At 38.7% G+C, this 23,094-nt stretch overlaps 1 protein-coding gene and 1 long non-coding RNA gene across 32 annotated transcripts in view; one reads left to right on the top strand and one right to left on the bottom strand.

The window, feature by feature from the left end:
- IRAG2 (inositol 1,4,5-triphosphate receptor associated 2) overlaps window positions 1–23,094 on the top strand; it is a 106,569-nt gene that overhangs the window by 30,516 nt on the left and 52,959 nt on the right. For 24 of the 31 annotated variants that reach the window (XM_077953729.1, XM_077953737.1, XM_077953722.1 and 21 more), the window contains exon 1: window positions 18,754–19,161. Coding sequence is in view for 10 of the 31 variants with exons in the window: in XM_077953722.1 (XP_077809848.1) it covers window positions 18,843–19,161 (319 nt within the window). In the remaining 21 variants the exon portion in view is untranslated. Of the gene's footprint in view, window positions 1–1,450; window positions 1,586–2,367; window positions 2,470–3,740; window positions 3,905–18,440; window positions 18,556–18,753; window positions 19,162–23,094 lie in introns of those variants that run through there. The other 7 variants (XM_077953735.1, XM_077953742.1, XM_015151306.3 and 4 more) reach the window with 4 other exon arrangements.
- On the bottom strand, window positions 418–22,370 carry LOC144332811 (uncharacterized). Its single transcript, XR_013400940.1, has 3 exons — window positions 22,144–22,370; window positions 4,738–4,801; window positions 418–1,282 (listed from the first exon to the last, which is right to left on the bottom strand). It is a non-coding gene; the product is annotated as an uncharacterized LOC144332811 (long non-coding RNA).

The raw sequence follows: 23,094 nt of genomic DNA on the forward strand, positions 1-23,094 counted from the left end.
AGAAATGTTTATTTTCTTGACAGGACAGACAACCTGCGCTGATCCCCAGCCTAGGGTACCAAAGGTAGCCATAGATATCCATGAGTTATTTTTTAGAATTTTCCAAACCCTCAAAGTAAATATATTTATCAAAAAATAAAGATGCCCAGAAACAATACCAGATTTATTTGCTTTAGATTATAATTGTGTCAACCCAAATTAATGACATTGATTATTACATTCTGATCAGAAACAAGCATTTTCTTACATGTGTTTCAGTTAATAAGTGGCAAAATGAATGTATTAGTTTAAACAATTTCCATTTGTTTGGTAGACCCAGAACTTTATAACATGGGAAGAAATATTTTAAAAACCTTCTCGGAGATAAAGACATTCTGACTCCACTATGCTATATTTTCATTCCTTTGTATTTTCCAGTTTTGTGCTTGTTATGCTCAGAAATGCTTTATTTAGAAAAACGCTTTCTTTTCACCATTTGATGGTCTCTTCCTATCTGTGGACGATGGATATGTCACAATGTTCTCCTGTTGACAGCTGTGATGCGACCTTGAAAGAAGAGAAAGAATGCCTTTGGGCAAATGCTATTTGAATTGCTTCTGCCAAGGATGCAGGGACAACATATGCTGCCTTCATCTGAAGCCATCTCCGGCAGCCCTGGACATTCTGCTGAGGGCTGTGCTTTCCTGACATTCTGTTTCAAATACTCATCATTTCACTGTGTTTTTGAAACCAAGCCAAACTGCCAGACTGAATGAAACTGTGGCAAATCTGCCACAGCAGTGTGTTTTTATCCTCAGTCCTCTGAGATAATAATGATGTCAAGATGCCAGCCCAGAAAGTTCTATAGTTCTAAACGCGGGGGTTATCAGCCAGCAAAGTTCTGGCTCTGAGGTTGACCGGATGATGAGTTGTGAAGTTTGTCTTCTAACTAGAATCTCGAAATAAGAGTCCTGTGACCTTTTCAACAGGCAGCGAAAAGAAGGCTTGGGTCATATATTTAAAATATGATAGGAGGCAGAGACTTTGAGAGAAGTATAGGGAATGTACTTTGTGAAACATCGTATCGTCTTTTATGAATGGAAGGGAGACAAAAGAAGCCAACCTGTTTTCAGTGGGATTGATTGAGCAGCCCTTCTCCACCAATTCTTCCCCACTGGGTATTTCTCTACCTATTTTTATGTTAAAATTAGAGCCATAACAGCTTATATCATCAGCATGTAAATGTCATCTGTTGATAAATGAGTTTTCCTTAAGACAGAATAAATGTTCAGCTGAAGCCATCCTAGAGAGAAAATGTCAACAGTATTTTTAGGATGTAGGAGAATTCCACAAGACTATTTAGAACCAAATGATAATGACATTAACTCATGAGCATCATTTTTGTTAAGTAAAAAATAATGAATGTTCTCTATTCAGATGTCAATTGTGGGCATTTCGATCATTGTTTCAGAACACTGACACTGAAAGGCAGCGCAATACAATCAACTTGTCATCTCTGGACGCCATGATGGATCAAGAAATGCTGCTGTTACTAAGAGAGCCTGAGCAAAAAGGAGTGGAATTCACAGCCACTCTTCAGAAGCTGGTATCGTGTAATATACCTGTATTGTGGTGTTCCGCTTTGGCTGGGAATATCTGCAGATAACTGACCTGCAACCTGTTTGCTGAGTCCAAATGCATCTGTGTGCTGCTGGAGACCCAAATTAATACACTCTGAAAAGTGAAGGTTTTTCTCAAACCTTTCTGAAGCTGGCCTGTTAGTTCTGGGTCAATCAGGGCTAACAGATTGACCATTAGATATGGATTGCTTGAGGCTATTTTTTCCTGTGGGCTAATCTTTAGAATCAAAGGGCTGAAGACATGGTATCTATTGAACAGTTTCCTTCTTTCAATTTTCTTTGGTTAATGGCTGGTATTTCTTTCTCCATTTTGATTTTTCACTGGAAACTCTGGATGATTGGAGAAATCAGGGAACAACATTTTCATGCTGGTATTGCCAGTCCCTTCCACAGTGCCTAGCATATAGTAGGTAGCATTTAGTTTGGTACATTTTGGTACATTTTAAAATGGTAAAAATAAGTGAAAATGGTTGTTTTCTTCTATTTAAAAAGATAGGTTTTGTTCTGGAAAATGATTATCTCTGTATACATTCAACATGTATAGAGCACCTGACAATATAGCATATACACATGGCAACATCCTGGAATAAAAGAAAGTCACTGGGGGCATTAGATGCAAAGGAACGTACTCTGGTATTTTCCTGAGTTACCTATAGAGTAGAACTTTGGTCTCAATGGATTCTGATTATATAATAGCATATGTCTTTCATCTAAATTCCTAGTTGAAGATGTGGAACTCTTTTTACAGCACGAAGAAATTTCTAAAATTGCAACCCTCACTGAAAGCTGTCGATGGTGGGTAAATAATCCAGAAATAACTGTGAAAGAAAAGTGGGAGGAGCAGCTTACTGTAAGTGTTCTATATTTTGTGATTTTCCTGGTTTTTCTTCTACTTTGTTAAGCCAGGTAATAGTGTATACAGTACCATTTCTAAGACTTTATTGTAGTCTTCTGCTATCTTAGTCTGATCATGAGTGTAGAGTGTGTATCCAGGGGTGTGTACGAGTGTGAGGGTAAGGAAAGAATGTGAGAGAGAGTGAGTGTGCAGACATGTGAGATGCAATGGAGAGACAAATAATAAATACGATGATTTAATGAAAAAAATGCATTTATCTCCTTGTAAGAATTCGCTAGTCTAAATTTAGATTTTTCCTTAGCCTATTAAAATTGCCTAACTTTGAAAGAATGATGATTGTGTAAAAGAATCTTATTCCTGAGACTTTGATGGTTTTATTAACTCAGGAACTTGCAGAACATTGGAAAAGCAGCAACTTCTTAGGTAGCTATTCCCAGCTTTATTAGAAAGGAAGCACATGAGAAGGTATCCCCCCTTCATCTGTCCATCACATATTTACCTCTATTTCTTGACTGCCAGCCACTTTCTTGCATCCATCAACTGCTTAAGTTAAGCTAAAGAAAAAAGTAAACTCTGGAATATTATTTCAACACTCTTGCCAATCTAATTTTTTTTTTTTTGAGATGGAATCTCACTGTTGCCCAAGCTAGAGTGCAATGGCGTGATATTGGCTCACTGCAACCTCCGCCTCCTGGGTTCAAGCAATTCTCCTGCCTCAGACTCCCAGGTAGCTGAGATTACATGCATGCGCCACCACGCCCGGCTAATTTTTGTGTTTTTAGTAGAGATGGGGTTTCACCATGTTGGCCAGACTGATCTCAAACTCCTGACTTCAGGTGATCCACCCACCTCAGCCTCCCAAAGTGCTGGGATTACAGTCAGACTAACTTTTTTAAGATAACATGTGAATATGATAATCAATAAATACTGATATTATTGCATTATCTTGTCCCATCCTGTTCTAAAGCAAATTGTGATGACTGCTGAAGTTGTCAGGGACTAATTTAAGAAAAAGAAAGCGAAGCTCAGTTTTAGGGACACAATAAGCACTTTATACATACATGTTACACTGACATAACCAATAGGGTAGTCAATCTCTGGGCAATTGGGAATTGGTATTAATTGACATACAATTGAGAATTGGTATTCATTGATGTACAATGATGCCATTGAGATGGAATGTCCACAGCTTTTTAGATTGCCTCTGTCATTTGTCTGTGTTTAACATTGGAGTACTGGGGTTTGTTTTGTGACTTTTCTTGTAGGAATTCAACAATATCATGGAAGAGAAGCTAGATCTTTGCATATTAATGCTGAACATCTTGGGAAATCACAAGGAGTCTCTTGATCAAGAATTTGCCAAATTAATAGAGATTTTGAAGAGATTCAGGCAGGAATATGTTTATTTCAGAAAAGAATTTCTTGCCAGGTGATGATCATTTATGTATGAGAAATCCATGCTTTGTATACATGGCATGTTTATGATCATGCCACTTCAGTTTACTTTCTTCAAGTTGTATACATTGATTTCAGATGAGACTTTTTTCAGAGAAGACATCCTGTTTGACAATTCTGAATTGTAAAACAGTATGAAATTGACTTACATGTTCAAAATTGCAAATGACAAACTATAAAATCTGTGGAAACCGGCCAGGCGCAGTGGGTCACACCTGTAATCCCAGCACTTTGGGAGGCCAACGCAGGCAAATCATCTGAGGTCAGGAGTTCAAGAGCAGCCTGGCCAACATGGTGAAACCTCATCTCTACTAATAATACAAAAATTAGCCTGGTGTGGTGGTGCATGCCTGTAATCCCAGCTACTTGGGAGGTTGAGGCAGGAGAATTGCTTGAGCCTGGGAGGCAGAGGTTGCAGTGAGCTGAGATCGTACCACTGCACTCCAACCTGAGTAACAGAGTGAGACTCCATCTCAAAAAAAAAAATTCTGTAGAAACCAGTATAATGAGTTATTTTTTCCCTGGAGAAGAAATTTGTAATTATGAAATATAGTCTTTTACCAGAAGAAGCCTTAGAGATCCTCTAGTAATCTCATAATTTTACAGAGGACTAAGGCATGGGGAGATAAAGTGAAGTAAAGGCCTGAGACTTATTAATGGAAGCTCTGGAACTTGAAGCCAGTCTGTTGGCTCCTCCCCATTGGGTTTTATGTTTGACCTCAGTGTATCATGTTGGGCACTGGGCAACTAAATGTCAGTTAAATGAAGTCATAGGGAATAGATGATAACAAATATAAAATAACTTACCTTCTTATCCTTTCTGTACCCTCAATTCTTATGATAATGGTGAAATTCTTGAAATTTTTACGCCCTGGAAACAATAAGCACAGCAATTATATCTTTTGTTAACCACCATTTATAGAGCTGCTAGGACCATACTTGGCGCTCACTTAAGAAATACTTTTGGAGTAAATGAGCAAATGAACATAGGTATATATTGCACTTGAACAAAATTTTAAAATGTAGTTAGAGACTGAGGAAAGCTTGAAGAAAATAGCCAGGAGAAACTATTTTATCCCCCCCAAATATAAGGAAACTAGATACCAGAGAGAGAGAATACCAGAGGAACTCTCAAGAAAATGGCCTTCTGCTTTCCCTAAGAAGCAGAGAACCCACACTTCCCCATAGTGGTAAAAGATGTGGGCTAAGTGGACACGCAGCTTCCTTACGCAGATACCATCTCCACAAAAGGCAGCATCAACATTCTTCTATTTAGCAACAAAGAACTATTTGGAGAGAGGTCTTCACTAATGTCATCTCAAAATGAGTGAATGTTTTGTATTGTCCTACTTAGACATACAAGCAGCCTGGTTAAATAACAGTAGTTGTCATTTGTCTAGAGGCTACGGTGTCAGATGTAGTGCTAAGAATTTGACATCTATTTATCTCCAGAGAGGTTCCATAATTTGCCCAAGGTCACCCAGCTGGGATTAAGTGATAGCTGAGATTCAGACCTAGTTCTGTCTGACTCCAAAACCTGTGTCCTTTCAATGGCTTATCTCCCACCATCAACTTGTTAAATCTGATACAAGATTCTTTAAAAATATTCTGGGAACCTAGCATTGGGCAAAATACTCCTTATCAGCATAAGATGGTTATAACCTCTGGCCTCTGGACACAAGTTAAAACTCACAAAGCCACATAAAGGCTACACACAAAATAATTTGACTGTGGATTTCAGCTATGAATAAGTAAATAGCTGGGTGCCCTGGCTCACACCTGTAATCCCAGCACTTTCGGAAGCCAAGACAGGAGGATGGCTTGAGCCTGGGAGTTCAGAACAGCCTGGGCAACATAGCGAGACCCTGTCTTTACAAAAAAAATCTTTTTAATGAGCTGGGCATGGTGATGCATGCCTGTAGTCTCAGCTACTTGGGAGGTTGAGGTAGAAGGATTGCTTGAACCCAGGAGTTTGAGGCTACAGTGAGCTATAATTGTGCCAGTGCACTCTAGCAGCCTGGGAGACAGAGCAAGACACTGCCTCGTAAAAAAAAAAAAAAAAAAAAAAAGAGAGAAAAGAAAAGAGAAAAGAAAATGAATGGAGTATTTTGTGAGGATGAGAGAGAATTCTGTTTAGATGAGGTAGGAAATGTTTATTAAAGGTAAATTTTTAGGAGCTATTTGCTGAGGGAAGAGAGGCTCCCATTCTGCTGTGGGACAATTGGGCTCTCGTGCTGGAGAATGGAAATCAGTGAGTGGGCCAAAGAGAGGCATGGACAGGAAAGTTCTCTCAGAAGGCTTGGCGAGGAAAGCAAATCTTGATTCGTACAACATCCGTCAGGATGTCTGCTCTTCGCCAGTCTACCACCCCTTCCCCAAACCCAGGTGCTAAGGAATTATAGGAAATAAGACAGAAATCTCTGCCTCTATGAAACTAACATCTAGTAAAGGATGCAAATAACAAACAAATAAACGTATAATGTCAGGGAGTGGTATAAAGAAAATTAAATCGGGATAAGAAGACAGAGAATGACTGGGAGTATTTTAGAGAGAATAGCCAGGAAAGTCCTGCCTGAGGAGTAATGAATTGAGTGGAGACCTGAGTGGGGTGAGGGAGTGAGCTATGTGACCATCCGGGTGTGTTCCAGGCAGAGGAAGGAGCTGGTGCAAAGACCCTGAGATTGTAGTGAGCTTGGTGTTTTTGAGCAGCAGCAAGAAGCCGGCATGGCTGGGGCGGGGTGGGGGCTGGGCAGTGGTACGATGTGGGGCCAGAGGGATAGACAGGGGCCAGGCCACACATAGCCTTTGCAGTCCATGTTTAGGAGTTGGGATTTTATTGAGTGTGGTGAGAAGCCATCAGAGGGTTAGGAGCAGAGAAGAAATGTGATTTGTGTTTTGTTTTTGTTTTTTATTTTTTTTCTTCTTTTTTTTGTGATTTGTGTTTTGAAAGATCTGCTGGATGAAGAATTATTTATAGAGGGCAAAAGTGAAAGCAGGGAGACCAGTGAGAACAGTTTTCTTCTCTTTTCTTTTTTTTTCAAGACAGGCTGGAGTGCAGTGGCGCGATCTCAGCTTACTGGAACCTCTGCCTCCCGGTTCAACCTCCACCTCCCGAGTTCAAGCAATTCTCCTGTCTCAGACTCCCAAGTAGCTGTGTGCCACTATGCTCAGCTAATTTTTTTTTTTTTTTTTTTTTTTAGTAGAAACAGGGTTTTGCTATGTTGGCCAGGCTGTTCTCAAACTCCTGGTCTCAAGTGATCTGCCCACGTAGGCCTTCCAAAGTGCTGGGATTACAGGTGTGAGCCACTGCACCCAGCCAGAGAAGAGATTTTCAACAACAGATAATCATTTAGATATTCTGATATCAATTTACTGATTTGTGACTCATTTTTTAAAAAGTAAGATATAAAATAATAGAGTGCATTACATATAGTAAGAATAAGTAGTGCCGAATTGAATTTTTGTTTCAGCTATGTGTGTGTGTGTATGTGTGTGTGTTTGTATACTGAGTTGAAATATAAAATATTTCACGATGAAAAAGTTATAGAGTTAAGAACAATTGCAGTAGTCCAGACGAGGGATGTAGTGTGGGTCAGAGTAATAGTCACGGAAGTGGTAAGAAATTATTAAATTCGAAGTGTATTTTTGAGGGTGGATCTGATCAAACATGGTGGCAAGTTATATGTGTGGAAAAAGAGAGGAGTCATCCTTGACTTAGAGGCTTTTGATCTGAAAACCAGGTAAATGGTGTGCTATTTAGACCACAAAGTCTGGGAAAGATGTAGACTGGAATAGAAATCAAGATTTATCATTAGAACATGTTGGTAGAGAGAACTGTTAGATTTAAACACACACACAAGCTAATGTATACCTCTTTACATGATAATAAAATTTCTGGTCAGGCGCGGTGGCTCAAGCCTGTAATCCCAGCACTTTGGGAGGCCGAGACGGGTGGATCACGAGGTCAGGAGATCGAGACCATCCTGGCTAACACGGTGAAACCCCGTCTCTACTAAAAAAAACACAAAAAACTAGCCGGGCGAGGTGGCGGGCGCCTGTAGTCCCAGCTACTCGGGAGGCTGAGGCAGGAGAATGGCGTGAACCCGGGAGGCGGAGCTTGCAGTGAGCTGAGATCCGGCCAGTGCACTCCAGCCTGGGCAACAGAGCAAGACTCCGTCTCAAAAAAAAAAAAAAAAAAAAAAATTCTATGGGAGAAAAATCTTCAAAGGTTTATCATCTGTTGAATATCTTTAACAGACGATACCATCTAATTTTTTCTTGAGACAGTCTCGCTGTGTTGCCAGGCTGGAGTGCAGTGGCACAATCTTGGCTCACTACAACCTCCGTTTCCTGGGTTCAAGTGATTCTCCTGCCTCAGCCTCGTGAGTAGCTGGAACTACAGGTGCACACCACCATGCCCAGCTAACTTTTTGTATTTTTAGTAGAGATGGGGTTTCACCATGTTGGCCAGGATGGTCTCGATCTCTTGACCTCGTAATCCACCTGCCTCAGCCTCCCAAAGTGCTGGGATTACAGGCATGAGCCACTGCACCCGGCCCCCATCTGGTATTTTTAAAAAGCTATTTCTAAGACTTAGGATTCATAAAGTTCATAAAACATGTTGTTCTATTGGTGAAAATACATATAAGTAATTGAAAGTATGAGTATTAATAAATGTGGATTTATGATGGTCCTTAAAGTCCTTTTGCTTTCTCTTGGAAGATAATGGACACTCTTGAGAACATAGACTATTCCTAGAAGACAGAAAAGTAGATAAAAGTGATGTCTTTAAAATAAAAAAAAAATAAAAATAAAAAAAAAGAAGAATGATTCCAGCAAGATGGTGGAATAGGAAGCTCTGGACTCTCCTCTCCAGGAACACATGAATTCAACAACAATACATGAACAAATTCCTATTGTGAGAAACCCAGAAACTAGTTGAGAGGCTTCTGAATCCTGAGTGAACGTGAATCCAACTTCATCAAGACTGGTAGGAAAATTTGAGGAATCTTCATCAAAATCCCTATCCCCAGCTCAGTGCCATGTCAGTGGAAAGAAACCTCCAGGTCTCAGCTTCTCCCTAGTGTGGTGGGGTGGGGGGAAGAATCAAACCACATGTCCAACCAACATTTCAACTTTCCTGGGGGCTGCCTAAGATACTAGCTTCTGTTTCACTTGTCTTACAGTGCTAATAGGACCTGGCATACTCTAGGTGCCTGGATACCACTGAAAATGAAGAAGGTAGTTTGAACTAGCATGCATGAGCTTGCTGGAGCCCCTACTTCCAGCTCAGTGAAAAGCCTTAGGTCTCAGCTTCTTTCCAGGGATGAAAGGATGCAAGAATTGGACTATGTATCCAATGTTTCAATTGTTCTGGATGCTGTCCAAAGAATTGGCTTCTGTCTTACCTGTCTCAGAGTACTATGAGACCCAGCATGCTCTAGATGCCTTGGGGCTGCTAGAAACAAAAATAGTGGTTTGGATTAGTGTGAGTGTTTGAGACCACCCCTGGCCTCCAGAATCTCTTCCTGGATTGATTAAGGGTTTTCTCCTGTATGAGACCAGTATGTGAAGACTGAGAGTTGGCAATTTTTTCTAATGCACAGTTAAAAAGAGTCAAGGAAAATAATGAAGTAGCAAGATATGTTGCAAACAAAGGGACAAAATAAGTCTCCAGAAACTGACCCTAATGAAACAGATAAAGGACTTACCTGACAGAGAATCCCATAAAAATGCTCAAGGTCAGAAGAAAATGCCTGTGCAAAGTTAGAATTTTAACAAAAAGAAAATAGAAACACAGAATGTTGTAATGCTGTAATGGTTGTGGTTAAATCAGTTTTAATTCTTATATTATATAAAAGTTAAAAGTATTATAAGTAAAAAATAACTATAAAAATGTTTATGATACATAACTAAAATATGTAGATTATGATATCAATAACATAAAGTGTTTGAAGGAGAGAAGAAATGGTATAGAGTTTTTATATGTGATGGAATTTAGGTTGTTAGCTTAAAATAGGCTATTATAATTATAAGATGTTTTATGTAAGCTCCATGATAACCCCAAAGAACATACCTATAGAGCAGATACACACACAAAGAAAGGAGTCAAAGAATATCAATACAGAGAAGTCAACAAAACTCAAAGGAAGGCAAGTAGAGAGAAAAAGAGGGACAAAATAACTACAAGACAGAAAAATAATAAAATGGCAATAGTAAGTCCTTCCCTATCAATAATTACTTCAAATATAAGTGGATTAAACTTACCAATCAAAAGACATAGAGGGCTGAACATATTAAATTTTAAAAAGCCTAGATTCAACTATATGCTGGCTCAAGAGACTCACTTTAGATTTAAGTACATACATAAGCTGAAGGTGAAGAAATGAAAAAAGATATTCCAAGCAAATGGCAGCCAAAAGAGGGTATGGCTAACTATATCAGACAAAACAGACTTTAAGTCAAATACTGTCATAAGAAACAAAGGACATTATATAATAAAAGGATCAACTCACCAGGAAAATATAATATCTACACACCCAACATTAGAGAACCTAAATATATAAAGCAAACACTGACAGAACTGAAAGGGGAAATAGAATAAATAGACAGCAATACAGTAATAAGAGACTTTAGTATTTCACGTTCAATAATAGAACATCTAGATAGAAAATAAGGAAATAGCAGACTTGAGTAGCACTAGAGAGTAAATGGACCTAACACAGAACATTCTGCCCAACTGCAGTAGAATATACATCCTTCTTAAATGCACATGGAACATTCTTCAGGATATATCATATATTAGGTCACAAAACAAATATTAACAAATATAAGATTATTGAAATCATACTAATTATCTTTTTCCTACCACAATGGAATCAAAATAGAAATCTATAGCAGAAGGAAAACAGAATATTCACAAATATGTGAGAATTAAACAACAGATTCCTGAACAACAAATAGGTCAATGAAGAAATAAAGAAAATTACACTTGAGACAAATGAAAGCAAAAGCACATACCAAAATCTTTGGGATGTAGAAAAAGCAGTACTAAGAGGGCATTTTATAGTGATAAACACATATTAAAAAAGAAGATAGATTTCAGATAAACCTAACTTTTTACACTTCAATGAACTAGAAAAAGAACATCTTAAGCCCAAAGTTCCTTCCCAGAAGAAAGGAAATAATAAAATAGAGCAAAAAGTTGTTTAAAATAGAAAAGCAATTAAAAAGCAGCAAAACTAAGAGATGGAGTTTTGAAAAGATAAACAAGACAGAAACCTTTAGCTAAACTAAGAGGACTCAAAATCAGAAATGAAGGAGGAGAAATTACAACTAGAACTGCAGAAATACAAAGGATCATAAAAGATTAGTATAAACAATTTTATGCCAACAAATTAGATAACCTAGAAGAAATGGAAAAAATTCCCAGAAACGTACACCCCATCATATTTCTTTATGAATCATGAAGAAATGGAAAATCTGAAAAGATCTACAACCAGCTGGAAGTAATTAAACACCTCCCCAAAAAGAAAAGCCCAGTATGAGATGGCTTCACTGGTGAATTCTACCAAACATTTAAAGAAGATTAATGGTAATCCTTCTGAAATTCTTCACAAAAAAAAAAAAAAAAAAATGAAGGTACATTTCCAAATTCATTTCATGAGGCCAGCATTACCTTGATACCAAAGCCAGGCCAGTATCCCTGATGACGCAAAATCCTCAAGAAAATATAAGCAAATATAAGTCAAATTAAAAAGCCCATTAAAAGGCTTATACACCACGACCAAGTAGGATTTATTTTTGGGATGTAAGGATGGTTCAACATATGCAAACTGATTATTGTGATATACCACATTAACAGAATGGAGGATAAATATTGTGTGTGATCATCTCTGTAGGTGCAGAAAAAACATTTGATAAAATTTAACAGCCGGGCGCGGTGGCTCACGCCTGTAATCCCAGCACTTTGGGAGACCGAGACGGGCGGATCACGAGGTCAGGAGATCGAGACCATCCTGACTAACACAGTGAAACCCCGTCTCTACTAAAAATACAAAAAAAAATTAGCTGGGTGCGGTGGTGGGCGCCTGTAGTCCCAGCTACTTGGGAGGCTGAGGCAGGAGAATGGCGTGAACCCAAGAGGCGGAGCTTGCAGTGAGCCAAGATCGCGCCACTGCACTCCAGCCTGGGCGACAGAGCGAGACTCCGTCTCACAAAAAAAAAAAAAAAAAAAAAATTTAACAGTATTTTGTGTAAAAACTCTTAAGAAACTAGGAATAGAAGAAAATTATCTCAACATAATAAAAGTAATATATGGAAAACCCAGTGAATATCACTCAATGGTAAAAGACAAAGTTTTTCCTCTAAGATCAGCAACAAAGCAAGGATGCCCACTCTCACCACTTCTGTTCAGTGTAGTACTAGCCATAGCATTCAGGCAAGAAAAAAAAAATGGCATGTAAATAAAAAAGGAAGAAGTAAAATGATCTCTGCAGATAACATGATCTTATTATAGAAAACCCTGATGATTTCACAAAAAAACCTGTTAGAATAAAATTTAGTAAAGTTGCATGACACAAAATCAACATACAATAGTAAGTTTTATTTATATATGAGCAACATACAATAGTAAGTTTTATTTATATCTGAAAAAGAAATTAACACTCATTTACAATAACTTCAAAAAGAATAGAATAAATTTAAAGAGGTAAAACACATATAAAAACTACAAAATATTGATGAGAGAAATTAAAGAAGACACAAATAAAAGGCATCCTATGTTCATAGATTGGAAGAGTTAATGTTGTTAAAATGTCCATAGTACCCAAAGCAATCTATAGATTCAATGCAATCCCTAACAGAAATTCTGATGGAATTTTTTTACAGAAATAGAAAAGAAATCCTAAAATTGTATGTGTTTTTTTGGGGTTTTTTTGTTTGTTTTTGTTTTTTTTTTTTTTTTGAGACGGAGTCTCACTCTGTTGCCCAGGCTGGAGTGCAGTGGCATGATCTCAGCTCACTGCACGCTCCACCTCCTGGGTTCACGCCATTCTCCTGCCTCAGCCACCCCAGTAGCTGGGACTACAGGTGCCTGTCACCACACCCGGCTAATTTTTTTGTATTTTTAGTAGAGATAGGGTTTCACCATGTTAACCAGGATGGTCTCCAGCTCCTGACCTCATGATCCACCCACCTCAGTCTCCCAGAGTGCTGGGATTACAGGCGTGAGCCACCGCGCCTGGCCCTAAAATTCTTATGGAACCATGAGGGACCCTGAATAGCCGAAGACAATCTTGAGAAGAAAGAACAAAGATGGAGACATTACCATTCCTGATGTCAAAATATATTACAAAGCTACAGTAATTAAACCAGTATGGTACTAGCATAAAGACTGACATATAGACCAATGAAACAGAATAGAGAGTCTAGAAATAAACCAATGCATAAATGGTCAATTGATCTTCAACATAGGTACTAAGAATATGTAATAGGGAAAGGATAATCTCTTCAACAAATGGTGCTGGGATAACTGGACATCCACAGGCAAAAGAATGAAAGGAAATGGGACTCTTATACAATAAACAAAAATCAATTAAAAATGGATTAAAGATATAAGTGTAAGACTTGGAACTGAAAACACCTAGAAGAAAACATGGGGGAAAGCTTCATAATGTTGGTCTTGGCAAGATTTCTTGGATATGACACCAAAAGCACAGGCAATGAAAGCAAAATAGACATGTTGGACTACATCAGTCCAAAAAACTTCTGCACAGCAAAGAATACAACGCAATGAAAAGACAACCTATGGAATGGGAGAAAATATTTGTAAACTATACAAGTGATAAGGGGTTAATTTTTGTTTTTTGTTTTTTGTTTTTGTTTTTTCCTTTAACTTTTAAGTTCTGGGGTACATGTGCAGGATGTGCAGGTTTGTTACATAGGTAAATGTGTGCCACAGTGGTTTGCTGCACAGATCAACCCATCACCTGGGTATTAAGCCCAGCATCCATTTGCTATTCTTCCTGATGCTCTCCCTCCTCACCCACTTGACAGGCTCCAGTGGGTGTTGTTCCCCCCATGTATCCATGTGTTCTCATCATTCAGCTTCCACTTATAAGTGAGAACATGTGATGTTAATTTTCTGTTCCTGTGCTAGTTTGCTGAGAGTAGCAGCTTCCAGTTCCATCCATGTCCCTGCAAAGGATGTGACCTTGTTCCTTTTTATGGCTGCGTAGTATTCCATGGTATATATGTATCACATTTTCTTTATCCAGTCTGTCACTGATGGGCATTTTGGTTGATTCCATGTCTTTGCTATTATGAATAGTGCTGCAATGAACATATGCATGCATGTATCTTTATAATAGAATGATTTATATTCTTTGGGTATACACTCAGTAATGGGCTTGCTGGGTCAAATGGTATTTCTACCTCTATCTAGATCTTTGAGGAATTACCACACTGTCTTCCACAATGGATGAACTAATTCATACCTCACCAACAGTATAAAAGCATTCCTTTTTCTCTGCAACCTTGCCAGCATCTGTTATTTCTGAGATTTTTAATAATTGCCATTCTGACTGGCATGAGGTGGTATCTTATTGTGATTTTGGTTTGCATTTCTCTAATGATCAGTGATGTTGAGCTTTTTCTCATGTTTGTTGGCAGCATGAATGTCTTATTTTGAGAAGTGTCTGTTCATGTCCTTTGCCCACTTTTTATTTTTTTATTTTTTTGAGACAGAGTCTTGCTCTGTTGCTCAGGCTGGAGTGCAATGGCATGGTCTCGATCTCAGCTCACTGCAACCTCCACCTCCCAGGTTCAAGCAATTCTCCTGCCTCAGCCTCCTAAGTAGCTGGGACTACAGGCACACACCACCATGCCCAGCTAATTTTTGTATTTTAAGTAGAGACAGGCTTTCACCACATTGGCCAGGCTGGTCTCTAACTCCTGACCTCAAGCGATCTGCCCACCTCAGCCTCCCAAAGCGCTGAGATTACAGGTGTAAGCCACTGCATCTGGCTTAAAAAAGTGGTTTTTAATGTTTTTTATTTTTTATTTTTATTTTTGTAAATTTGTTAAAGTTCCTTGCAGACTCTGGATATTAAACCTTTGTCCAATGGATAGATTGCAAAAATGTTCTCCCATTCTCTAGGTTGTCTGTCGACTCAAATGATAGTTTCTTTTGCTGTGCAGAAACTCTTTAGTTTAATTAGATCCTATTTGTCAATTTTTGCTTTTATTTCTATTGCTTCTGGTGTTTTCATTATGAAATCTTTGCCCGTGCCTATGTCCTGAACTGTATTGCTTGGATTTTCTTCCAGGGTTTTTATAGTTTGGGGTTTTACACTTAAGTCTTTAATCTATATTGAGTTAATTTTTGTATAAGGTCTGAGGAAGGGAACCAGTTTCAATTTTCTGCATGTGGCTAGCCAGTTCTCCCAGCACCATTTATTAAATAGGGAATCCTTTTCCCATTGCTTGTTTTTGTCAGATTTGTCAAAGATCAGATGGTTGCAGGTGTACAGTCTTATTTCTGAGTTCTCTATTCTGTTCTATTGGTCTATGTATCTGTTTTTGTACCAGTACCATGCTATTTGGTTACTGTAGCCTTGTAGTATAGTTTAAAGTCAGGCATCATGATGCCTCCAGCTTTGTTAATTTTTCTTAGGATTGTCTCGGATATTTGGGTTCTTTTTTTGATTCCATATGAATTGTTAAATAGTTTATTCTAATTCTGTGAAGAATGCTAATGGCAGTTTAATGGGAATAGCATTGAATCTATAAATTACTTTGGGCAGTATGGCTATTTTCATGATATTGATTCTTCCGATCCATGAGCATGGAATGTTTTTCCATTTGTTTGTGTCCTCTCTGCTTTCCTTAAGCAGTGGTTTGTAATTCTCCTTGAAGAGGTCTTTCACTTAAGGGGTTAATATTTAGAAAATATAAGAAACCCCTACGACTCAAGAACAAAAAAAACCCCACAAATAACTAGATTTAAAAATAGGCAAAAGACTTGAATAGACATTTCTTAAAAGAAGATGATAAATGGCCAACAGGTGTACGAACAGATACTCAACGTAACTAATCTTTAGGAAAATGCAAGTTAAGACTATAATTAGATATTGTATCATACCTCTTAGGATGGCTATTATTTTAAAAGATGGTTGGGCGCGGTGGCTCACACCTGTAATCCCAGCACTTTGGGAGGCTAAGGCAGTTGGATCACGAGGTCAGGAGATCAAGACCATCCTGGCTAACACGGTGAAACTCCGTCTCTACTAAAAATACAAAAAATAAAAATTAGCCAGGCATGCTGGTGGGCGCCTGTAGTCCCAGCTACTCAGGAGGCTGAGGCAGGAGAATGGTGTGAACTCAGCAGATGGAGCTTGCAGTGAGCCAAGATTGTGCCACTGCACTCCAGCCTGGGCGACAGAGCAAAACTCTGTCTCAAAAAAAAAAAAAAAGAAAAAAAAAAGTGTTGGTGAGGACGTAGAGATACTGGAGTCCTAAGGCACAGTTGTGGGAATGGAAAGTGGTGCAGGCACTATAGAAAATGTTATGGAGGGCCAGGCGCAGTGGCTCATGCCTGTAATCCCAGCACTTTGGGAGGACGAGACAGGCGGATCACAAGGTCAGGAGATCGAGACCATCCTGGCCAACATGGTAAAACCCCATCTCTACTAAAAATTAGCTGGGCATGGTGGCACACACCTGTAGTCCCAGCTGCCTAGGAGGCTGAGGCAGGAGAATCGTTTGAACCCAGGAGGTGAAGGTTGCAGTGAGCCGAGATTGCGCCACTGCACTCCAGCCTGGAGACAGAGCAAGACTCCATCTCAAAAAAAAAAAAAGAGTTTTCTCAAAATATTAAAAATTAAACTACCATTTGATCTAGGGACCCCAATTCTGGGTAGTTAACCAAAATAATTAAAATCAGGACCTGGAAGAGCTATTTGCATTCCCATGTTCATTGCAGCATTATTCTCAATAGCCAAGATTTGGGAACAACCTGAATGTCCACGGATGATTAAAGAAAATTTGGTATATAAATACAAGGGAATATTATTCAACCTTAAAAAAAAAAAAAAGGAAATTCTACCACATATGACAACATGGATAAATCTGGAGGACTCTATCCCAAGTAAAATAAGTGAGTCACAGAACAACAAATACTGCGTGATCCCAGTTATCTGAGGTATCTAAAACAGTTAAACTCATAGAAATAGAAGAAGAATGGCAGTTGCCAGGGGCTAGGGGAGGGGACATGAGGAATTGCTACTCAATAGGTATAAAGTTTCAGTTATGCAAGATGAAGATGTGCTAGAGATCTGCTGTACAACATTATGCCTGTAGTTATTAACACTGTATTGTACACTTAAAGTTTTGTTAAGTGGGTAAATCTCCTGTTCAATGTTCCTACCACAGTTAAAAAAAAAAAGAGAGAGAGAGAGTGTGACAACTATAAGCTATTGAAGGATGCTCAGTGGAATGTGCGGTGATATAGGCAGTTTTTATTTTTGCTTAGGGTTTTGTTTACTTGTTTACCAGTATGGTAAGCATTCTGTGAGAACATTCTTGCCTCTCACGTGGTCCTTCTTGAAACCAGGGCTGGATTTGTGCCAGTGTGCAGTGGCATTCTGACTAAATGTTAACGTTTGAGAGGCATGCCCAAGGCCTACAGCTGACAATGTCTTCCTTGTTGTTTTGCAACTCCCAACATTTATCACCACTTTGAGTTAAGGTCCATATTCAAGTCAAATTGTTTCCAGATAATCATTGATGTGCTGGCATGTAACACACATTAAATAATCTCATCTGCGAACAGAGAGTAAGTGCATTTTTACATGTTCTATAGAATTGGACCCAGATGAGGTGTAATGTAATGGCACCATGAGATTTGTGGTGGGGAAGGGTGGTGGGGAGAAGAGCTTCAGCAAAGAGAGGACTAAAGTAGAAATATCAACCGCCAGCTTTCATCTGTGCCTGGGGGCGGTCCTTCCTGTGCTCGTGGCACATGTTTATACTATGATTGGCAACCCTTAAGGAGAAAGTTTAAGGTCATGAAACGAAGTTCTCTTTCCTTTTCTTTTCCCACCCCCCACCTTTACCCCATTCCTTTCTTTTTCTGTAAAAGCTAGCTGTGATGTGTAAATATTGCACCTGTCACCCTGACCTCATTGTAGAGCCATCTTCTGAGCAACTGGCAACTGATGTTAAGTGCTATGAATGCAACGGGTGGGAACCGAACACACCAATGTAAAAGATGAAACTGGAAGTCCTTATCTGTAAAGTGAGGGTGTCAGGCTAAGCGACCAATACGCTTTGCTTAAGATTTTATATTTGTGAAGCATTTATATGTAAATACTTTCACTTTTTCCTCTGATCTCTAAGGAAGTGGTGTTAAGTTTGAATTTGTCACAGTTTCACAGGGTGACTCTTAGTTGAAATGTCACTGACGACTTGTGGTTTGGACTTTTTTTTTTTTTTTTTTTTTTTAACTCCAGTCAGAAACAACTAGAAGCCATTAAACAACTGCAAGAAGATGCTGTCAACCAGGAAGGCATCCTTAGGAAGAGACTCCAAGAAGCCAGCCAATGGCTGGAGGATGCGAAGGAGCAGGTAGGGTGGCTCATGGCTACATTAGATTCAGGGGACATCTCCTTAGATGCCCTGCAAACCATGAAATAAAAATGGAGGAGGAACAACAACAACAAACAAAAAAGAAAGCAAAGAGGAACTGCAAGTTCAGTCCCTAGCGACTAACAGTGAGCAGAGGAAGTAAAGGGGGAGTTGTGAGAGAGGCGGCGTCAACAGCCTGCTGATGAAAGAGGCGACTCTGCAGAAAGAGGCAACTTGACATATCAGGACTTCAACCGCTGTAGAAATAGCTCAGGCATACCAAGCCCATGCAAACACAGAATTGCAGAAGTTCAGGAGAGGCTTATCACTTCCCTGAGAAGAAAAACACATTTTCAGTTTCGCCTGCATCACAAGAGTGGGCACTCCATTGCTTGCTTTCCTGGCCACACTGCTACAACCCACTACTAACTGTCCATATCCAGGGCAAGGATCGAGATCGAGAAGCTCACTCTGCCGGTGAAAAAGCTACGTCTTTACTGCATAAATTAGAGGAAGCAATTTCGGAACAACGGAAACTTCAAACTATAAATACTGAATTATCGAACACTTGCCAGGCACTTCAGCAGAAGACGAGGAAACTGAAGAGTGAGTAGCAAATATTCATTTATGCCCCAGTTTTTGTTCACCCTGGGGCGGGGCATAGGACTCCAGATGTTTTTCTAGATTACAGCTAGGATATTATTCCTGAATTTATGACAATGAAATGGTTTGAGAAGGCAATATTGTGAGGCTTTCAGAGAGAGGTTTGCTGAGTAGCTAGGTGCATGCATGGGTTTAACCATTAACTTCCCTTTTTGCTTTTTTATTATAAGCTGGTTTTGTCTGTGGCTGTTTTTTTCTTTTAAAATTAAATAAAACTTGTCAAAATTTCTAAAAGTAAACAGGGAGAAAAATCTGGTATGCATGGTATATTTGAACTTGCGAGTTGTTATATATTATTCTCTGATTTTATTAGCTAGTTTTTTCCTCTCATATGGTAGAAAAGGCCTTGCTCGTCTATTTTCTTTGGTAATCTTGGGGGATTGGGCAAAATAATTATGAATTCAATGTTTATCAAAATATCAAACATGTGTGAAAATTATTTTAAAGTTTTAATGCATTCTCTACATACATATTTTGCATTTTAAAAATTGGAATATTTGTCATTTTTCTGTATTACCCAAAAGTGTATAAACATTTACCAGAGATTTATGTGAGAAGACAATTGTCACATTACACATGTCAGATTAGCTATAAAATTGTTTCATTCTAGAAACGTAATATGGTAAAAATAAACCTTACTTATTTAGTCATTTATCAGACAATTGCTTTTGTTCAGCCGGTTTCTTGTTCTAGCAGTATAAATGCTCTTTTTATAGAAAGTTATTTGGTTTGAGAAATAAACAATTAAATATAAGCTTAAGGTAGGCTAGAGATGAAAAATTTCAGACTTGTGCTTATTTTGGATTTATTGTACCCTTTCTACTATTATCTGAGAAAGCTATTTAGGAGTTGAAGAAATAGTCTAGTTTTAAAATAGCAATGGTTTGCCGGGCACGATGGCTCACCCCTGTAATCCCAGCATTTTGGGAGGCCGAGGTGGGCAGATTGCTTGAGCTCAGGAGTTTGAGACCAGCCTGGACAACGTGGCAAAACCCCGTCTCTACAAAAATTACAAGTAAATAAATAAATAAAATGTCAAAACAGCAATGGTTATTCAATATGTTATTGTCATAATTTTTAAACCTTTATGAAGTTGCCAGTTTTCAATAATTCTAAATATTGTGATTCACTCTGTTAGGCTGGCAAGGCAGTCTTTAAATTGCATAGTCTATGTATTATTTTACTACTGCTCAGACGGCACTGGAGAAGGTTCCCTTGTGATTAGAACTGTTCATGTTGAGACATGAATCATCAGGCATTCCAAAGTTGGTTTGAGGTGTGTCTGCTTTAGACACTGTGCCCAGGACTATTCTTTTGCTCCAGTTTGGCTTTTGATTAAATCAATATTAAATCTGAGTCTTGTAAACTGCTAAGAATTTGTTCCCCTTCCTCACTACGATTTTCTTGCAGTATTTTCTTAGAAGAGCTAACTTTTCTAACTTATCCCAAAGTACACGTTCTTGATATTATGAACTTGCTATTGCTGTCTTCCCAGTTTATCTTCACAGCATAATAGATTCAAATACACTTAAAAGCCAAACATGAAAGCTGCCCTGGGTTAATACGTGTATTTTTTTCTGCCTGGATAAAGTAAAGTGGACACTTCCTTTCTGTCTTGAGTTATTTATAACCTGTCCAGATTTATGAAATCCCTTACTTGTTACTTGTATCTTTTGCTGCCCCAAAAACCCGTAGAAATCAGGATTTTGCTCGTATGACCATTTGCTTATGATCTTTCTAACAATGCCCTTTAAATTCAATCTTTGAAAGAAGAGGGAAATTTAGATCGCACATATTTTCAAAACGGTCTATGTAGCAGATGTTCCAGATAGACTGCGAACAAATGTCAGTGAGTACAGTTATCACACAAACACGTCCACGCACATCCCACCGTGACCACTGCCACCCCATGCTGTTTGAGTTCTGAGTCAGACATCTGATTCTGAGTCAGAAAACAAAACATATTTATATCTATTTAGCTTTTCTGAAACTCTCTGGCTAGTTTAATAAATTCACAAAGTATTTCAGGCAATTGTTTTCTGATCCATCTAAGTTGCATCAGCACATTGGGTGGGGATGCAGCTGGTTTGTCCAAATGTTCAGATCGGTGTGCATAATGTTCACACTAGCACTGGAAATTTATATATGACATTTGATCAGAAATCCTGAACTTTATCTTGAATAAATAATATTGTTCAAGTTTTCAATTGCCATCAGAACTGGGCTGATTTATAAGGCAATTCATGTGCATGATGTCCTTCAAGAAATGTGCCGTGAAAACGGTTCAACTGCTTGAAAGGTTACTGATATATTTTCTTTCTTCTGCATCTAAACTTTATTTATATCTAAGTATCTTGTTAATATACACATGACTGGATTATAATTGGTGTTTGCTTTAAAAGGGAATTTTTTTTTTTATTATGCTTTAAGTTCTAGGATGCATGTGTGCAATGTGCAGGTTTGTTACATATGTATACATGTGCCATGTTGGTGTGCTGCACCCCTTAACTCGTGATTTACATTAGTTATTTCTCCTAATGCTATCCTTCCCCCATCCCCCACCCCACGACAGTCCCCACTGTGTGATGTTCCCCACCCTGTGTCCAAGTATTCTCATTGTTCAATTCCCACCTATGAGTAACAATATGTGGAGTTTGGTTTTCTGTCCTTGCAATAGTTTGCTCAGAATGATGGTTTCCAGCTTCATCCATGTCACTACAAAGGACATGAATTCATCTACAAAGGAAATGTTTAAAAGCTTATAGGATGTGTATATAACATATTAGGGTGAATCTTATGTACAGAAATCATGGACTAATTGATACAATCCAAAACTATCACCCCCTTACTATTCACCATCTCTTGTTCCCATCTGACATAAAATCTTCACGGAGTCAGTCCTCTAACAGACAATGAGAGAATTACCTTTAAGAATCACAAATTTTTGCTTGAAGACAGATCCTGGGAAGCTCCAATATAGCATAATTTCTTATGTTCAAATAAGAACTTCATCGTTTAGAGGAGGCTTTCACCTAGATGATACCACTGCAAACACTCTTCTAGCTTGCTATTCTTAGCATGGAGGGCAGGAGGTATGGGAGAGGTAAAACCCTTAGGGCTTGGAGCATGGATTCAAGATGAAAGCCGTGTCCTAAGCAGTCAGTAAACAGGAGGGAAATGAGTCAAAGAAGGCGGGCGCAGGGATCCAGGTGATTGAGATACTTAAAGACAGAAGGTTTTGGGATGACGGCCAAGGAGAAAACCAAAGCCAAATATGGCTTGCTCAACAACTCTGATGGGATAGGGACCCAAGTTTTCCCAAATGAAAAATGCAGATATGGAGAAGTAATCTGGGAAGTATAGTATAATGATTAAGAACATGGGATTTGAAATTAACAAACCTGTGTTCTCACTCAAAGTCTACAAAAGAGTGGCTGGGTAAAGTTGAGCAAATCACATTGCCTCTCTGAGCTTCAGTATCCTCTTCTGTTAAATGTAGTTGTTGTGAATTATATAAATAACATAATAAATGCAAAATAGTAGCTAACGCTTGGCCATAGTTGATATTTGTGTTCTGCTGGAACACGTTTCTATAACATGAATCATCTCATTTGTGATTTGTAAATGGGAAATGCTGTGGTTATATAGTATAGAAGTTATATTGTTTCATTCACGATTTTCTTGGGACTTGGATCTGGATTGGTAGGAACAGAACTCTCACCTTCCTCAGGAAAGGAAAAAGCCCTTAGCTTGGCTGCTGAACAGGCAACAGGAACCCTTTCAGCTTTATTTTGAGAAAATTAAAAATAAGTGTCTGCACCTGGGCCTCCCTCCCCAGAGCCACTCTGGGCTCTGGCCCAGCCTTGTAGAGCCATG

Source organism: Macaca mulatta, chromosome 11 (genome assembly GCF_049350105.2).
Source record: "Macaca mulatta isolate MMU2019108-1 chromosome 11, T2T-MMU8v2.0, whole genome shotgun sequence".
Taxonomy (NCBI): Eukaryota; Metazoa; Chordata; class Mammalia; order Primates; family Cercopithecidae; genus Macaca; species Macaca mulatta.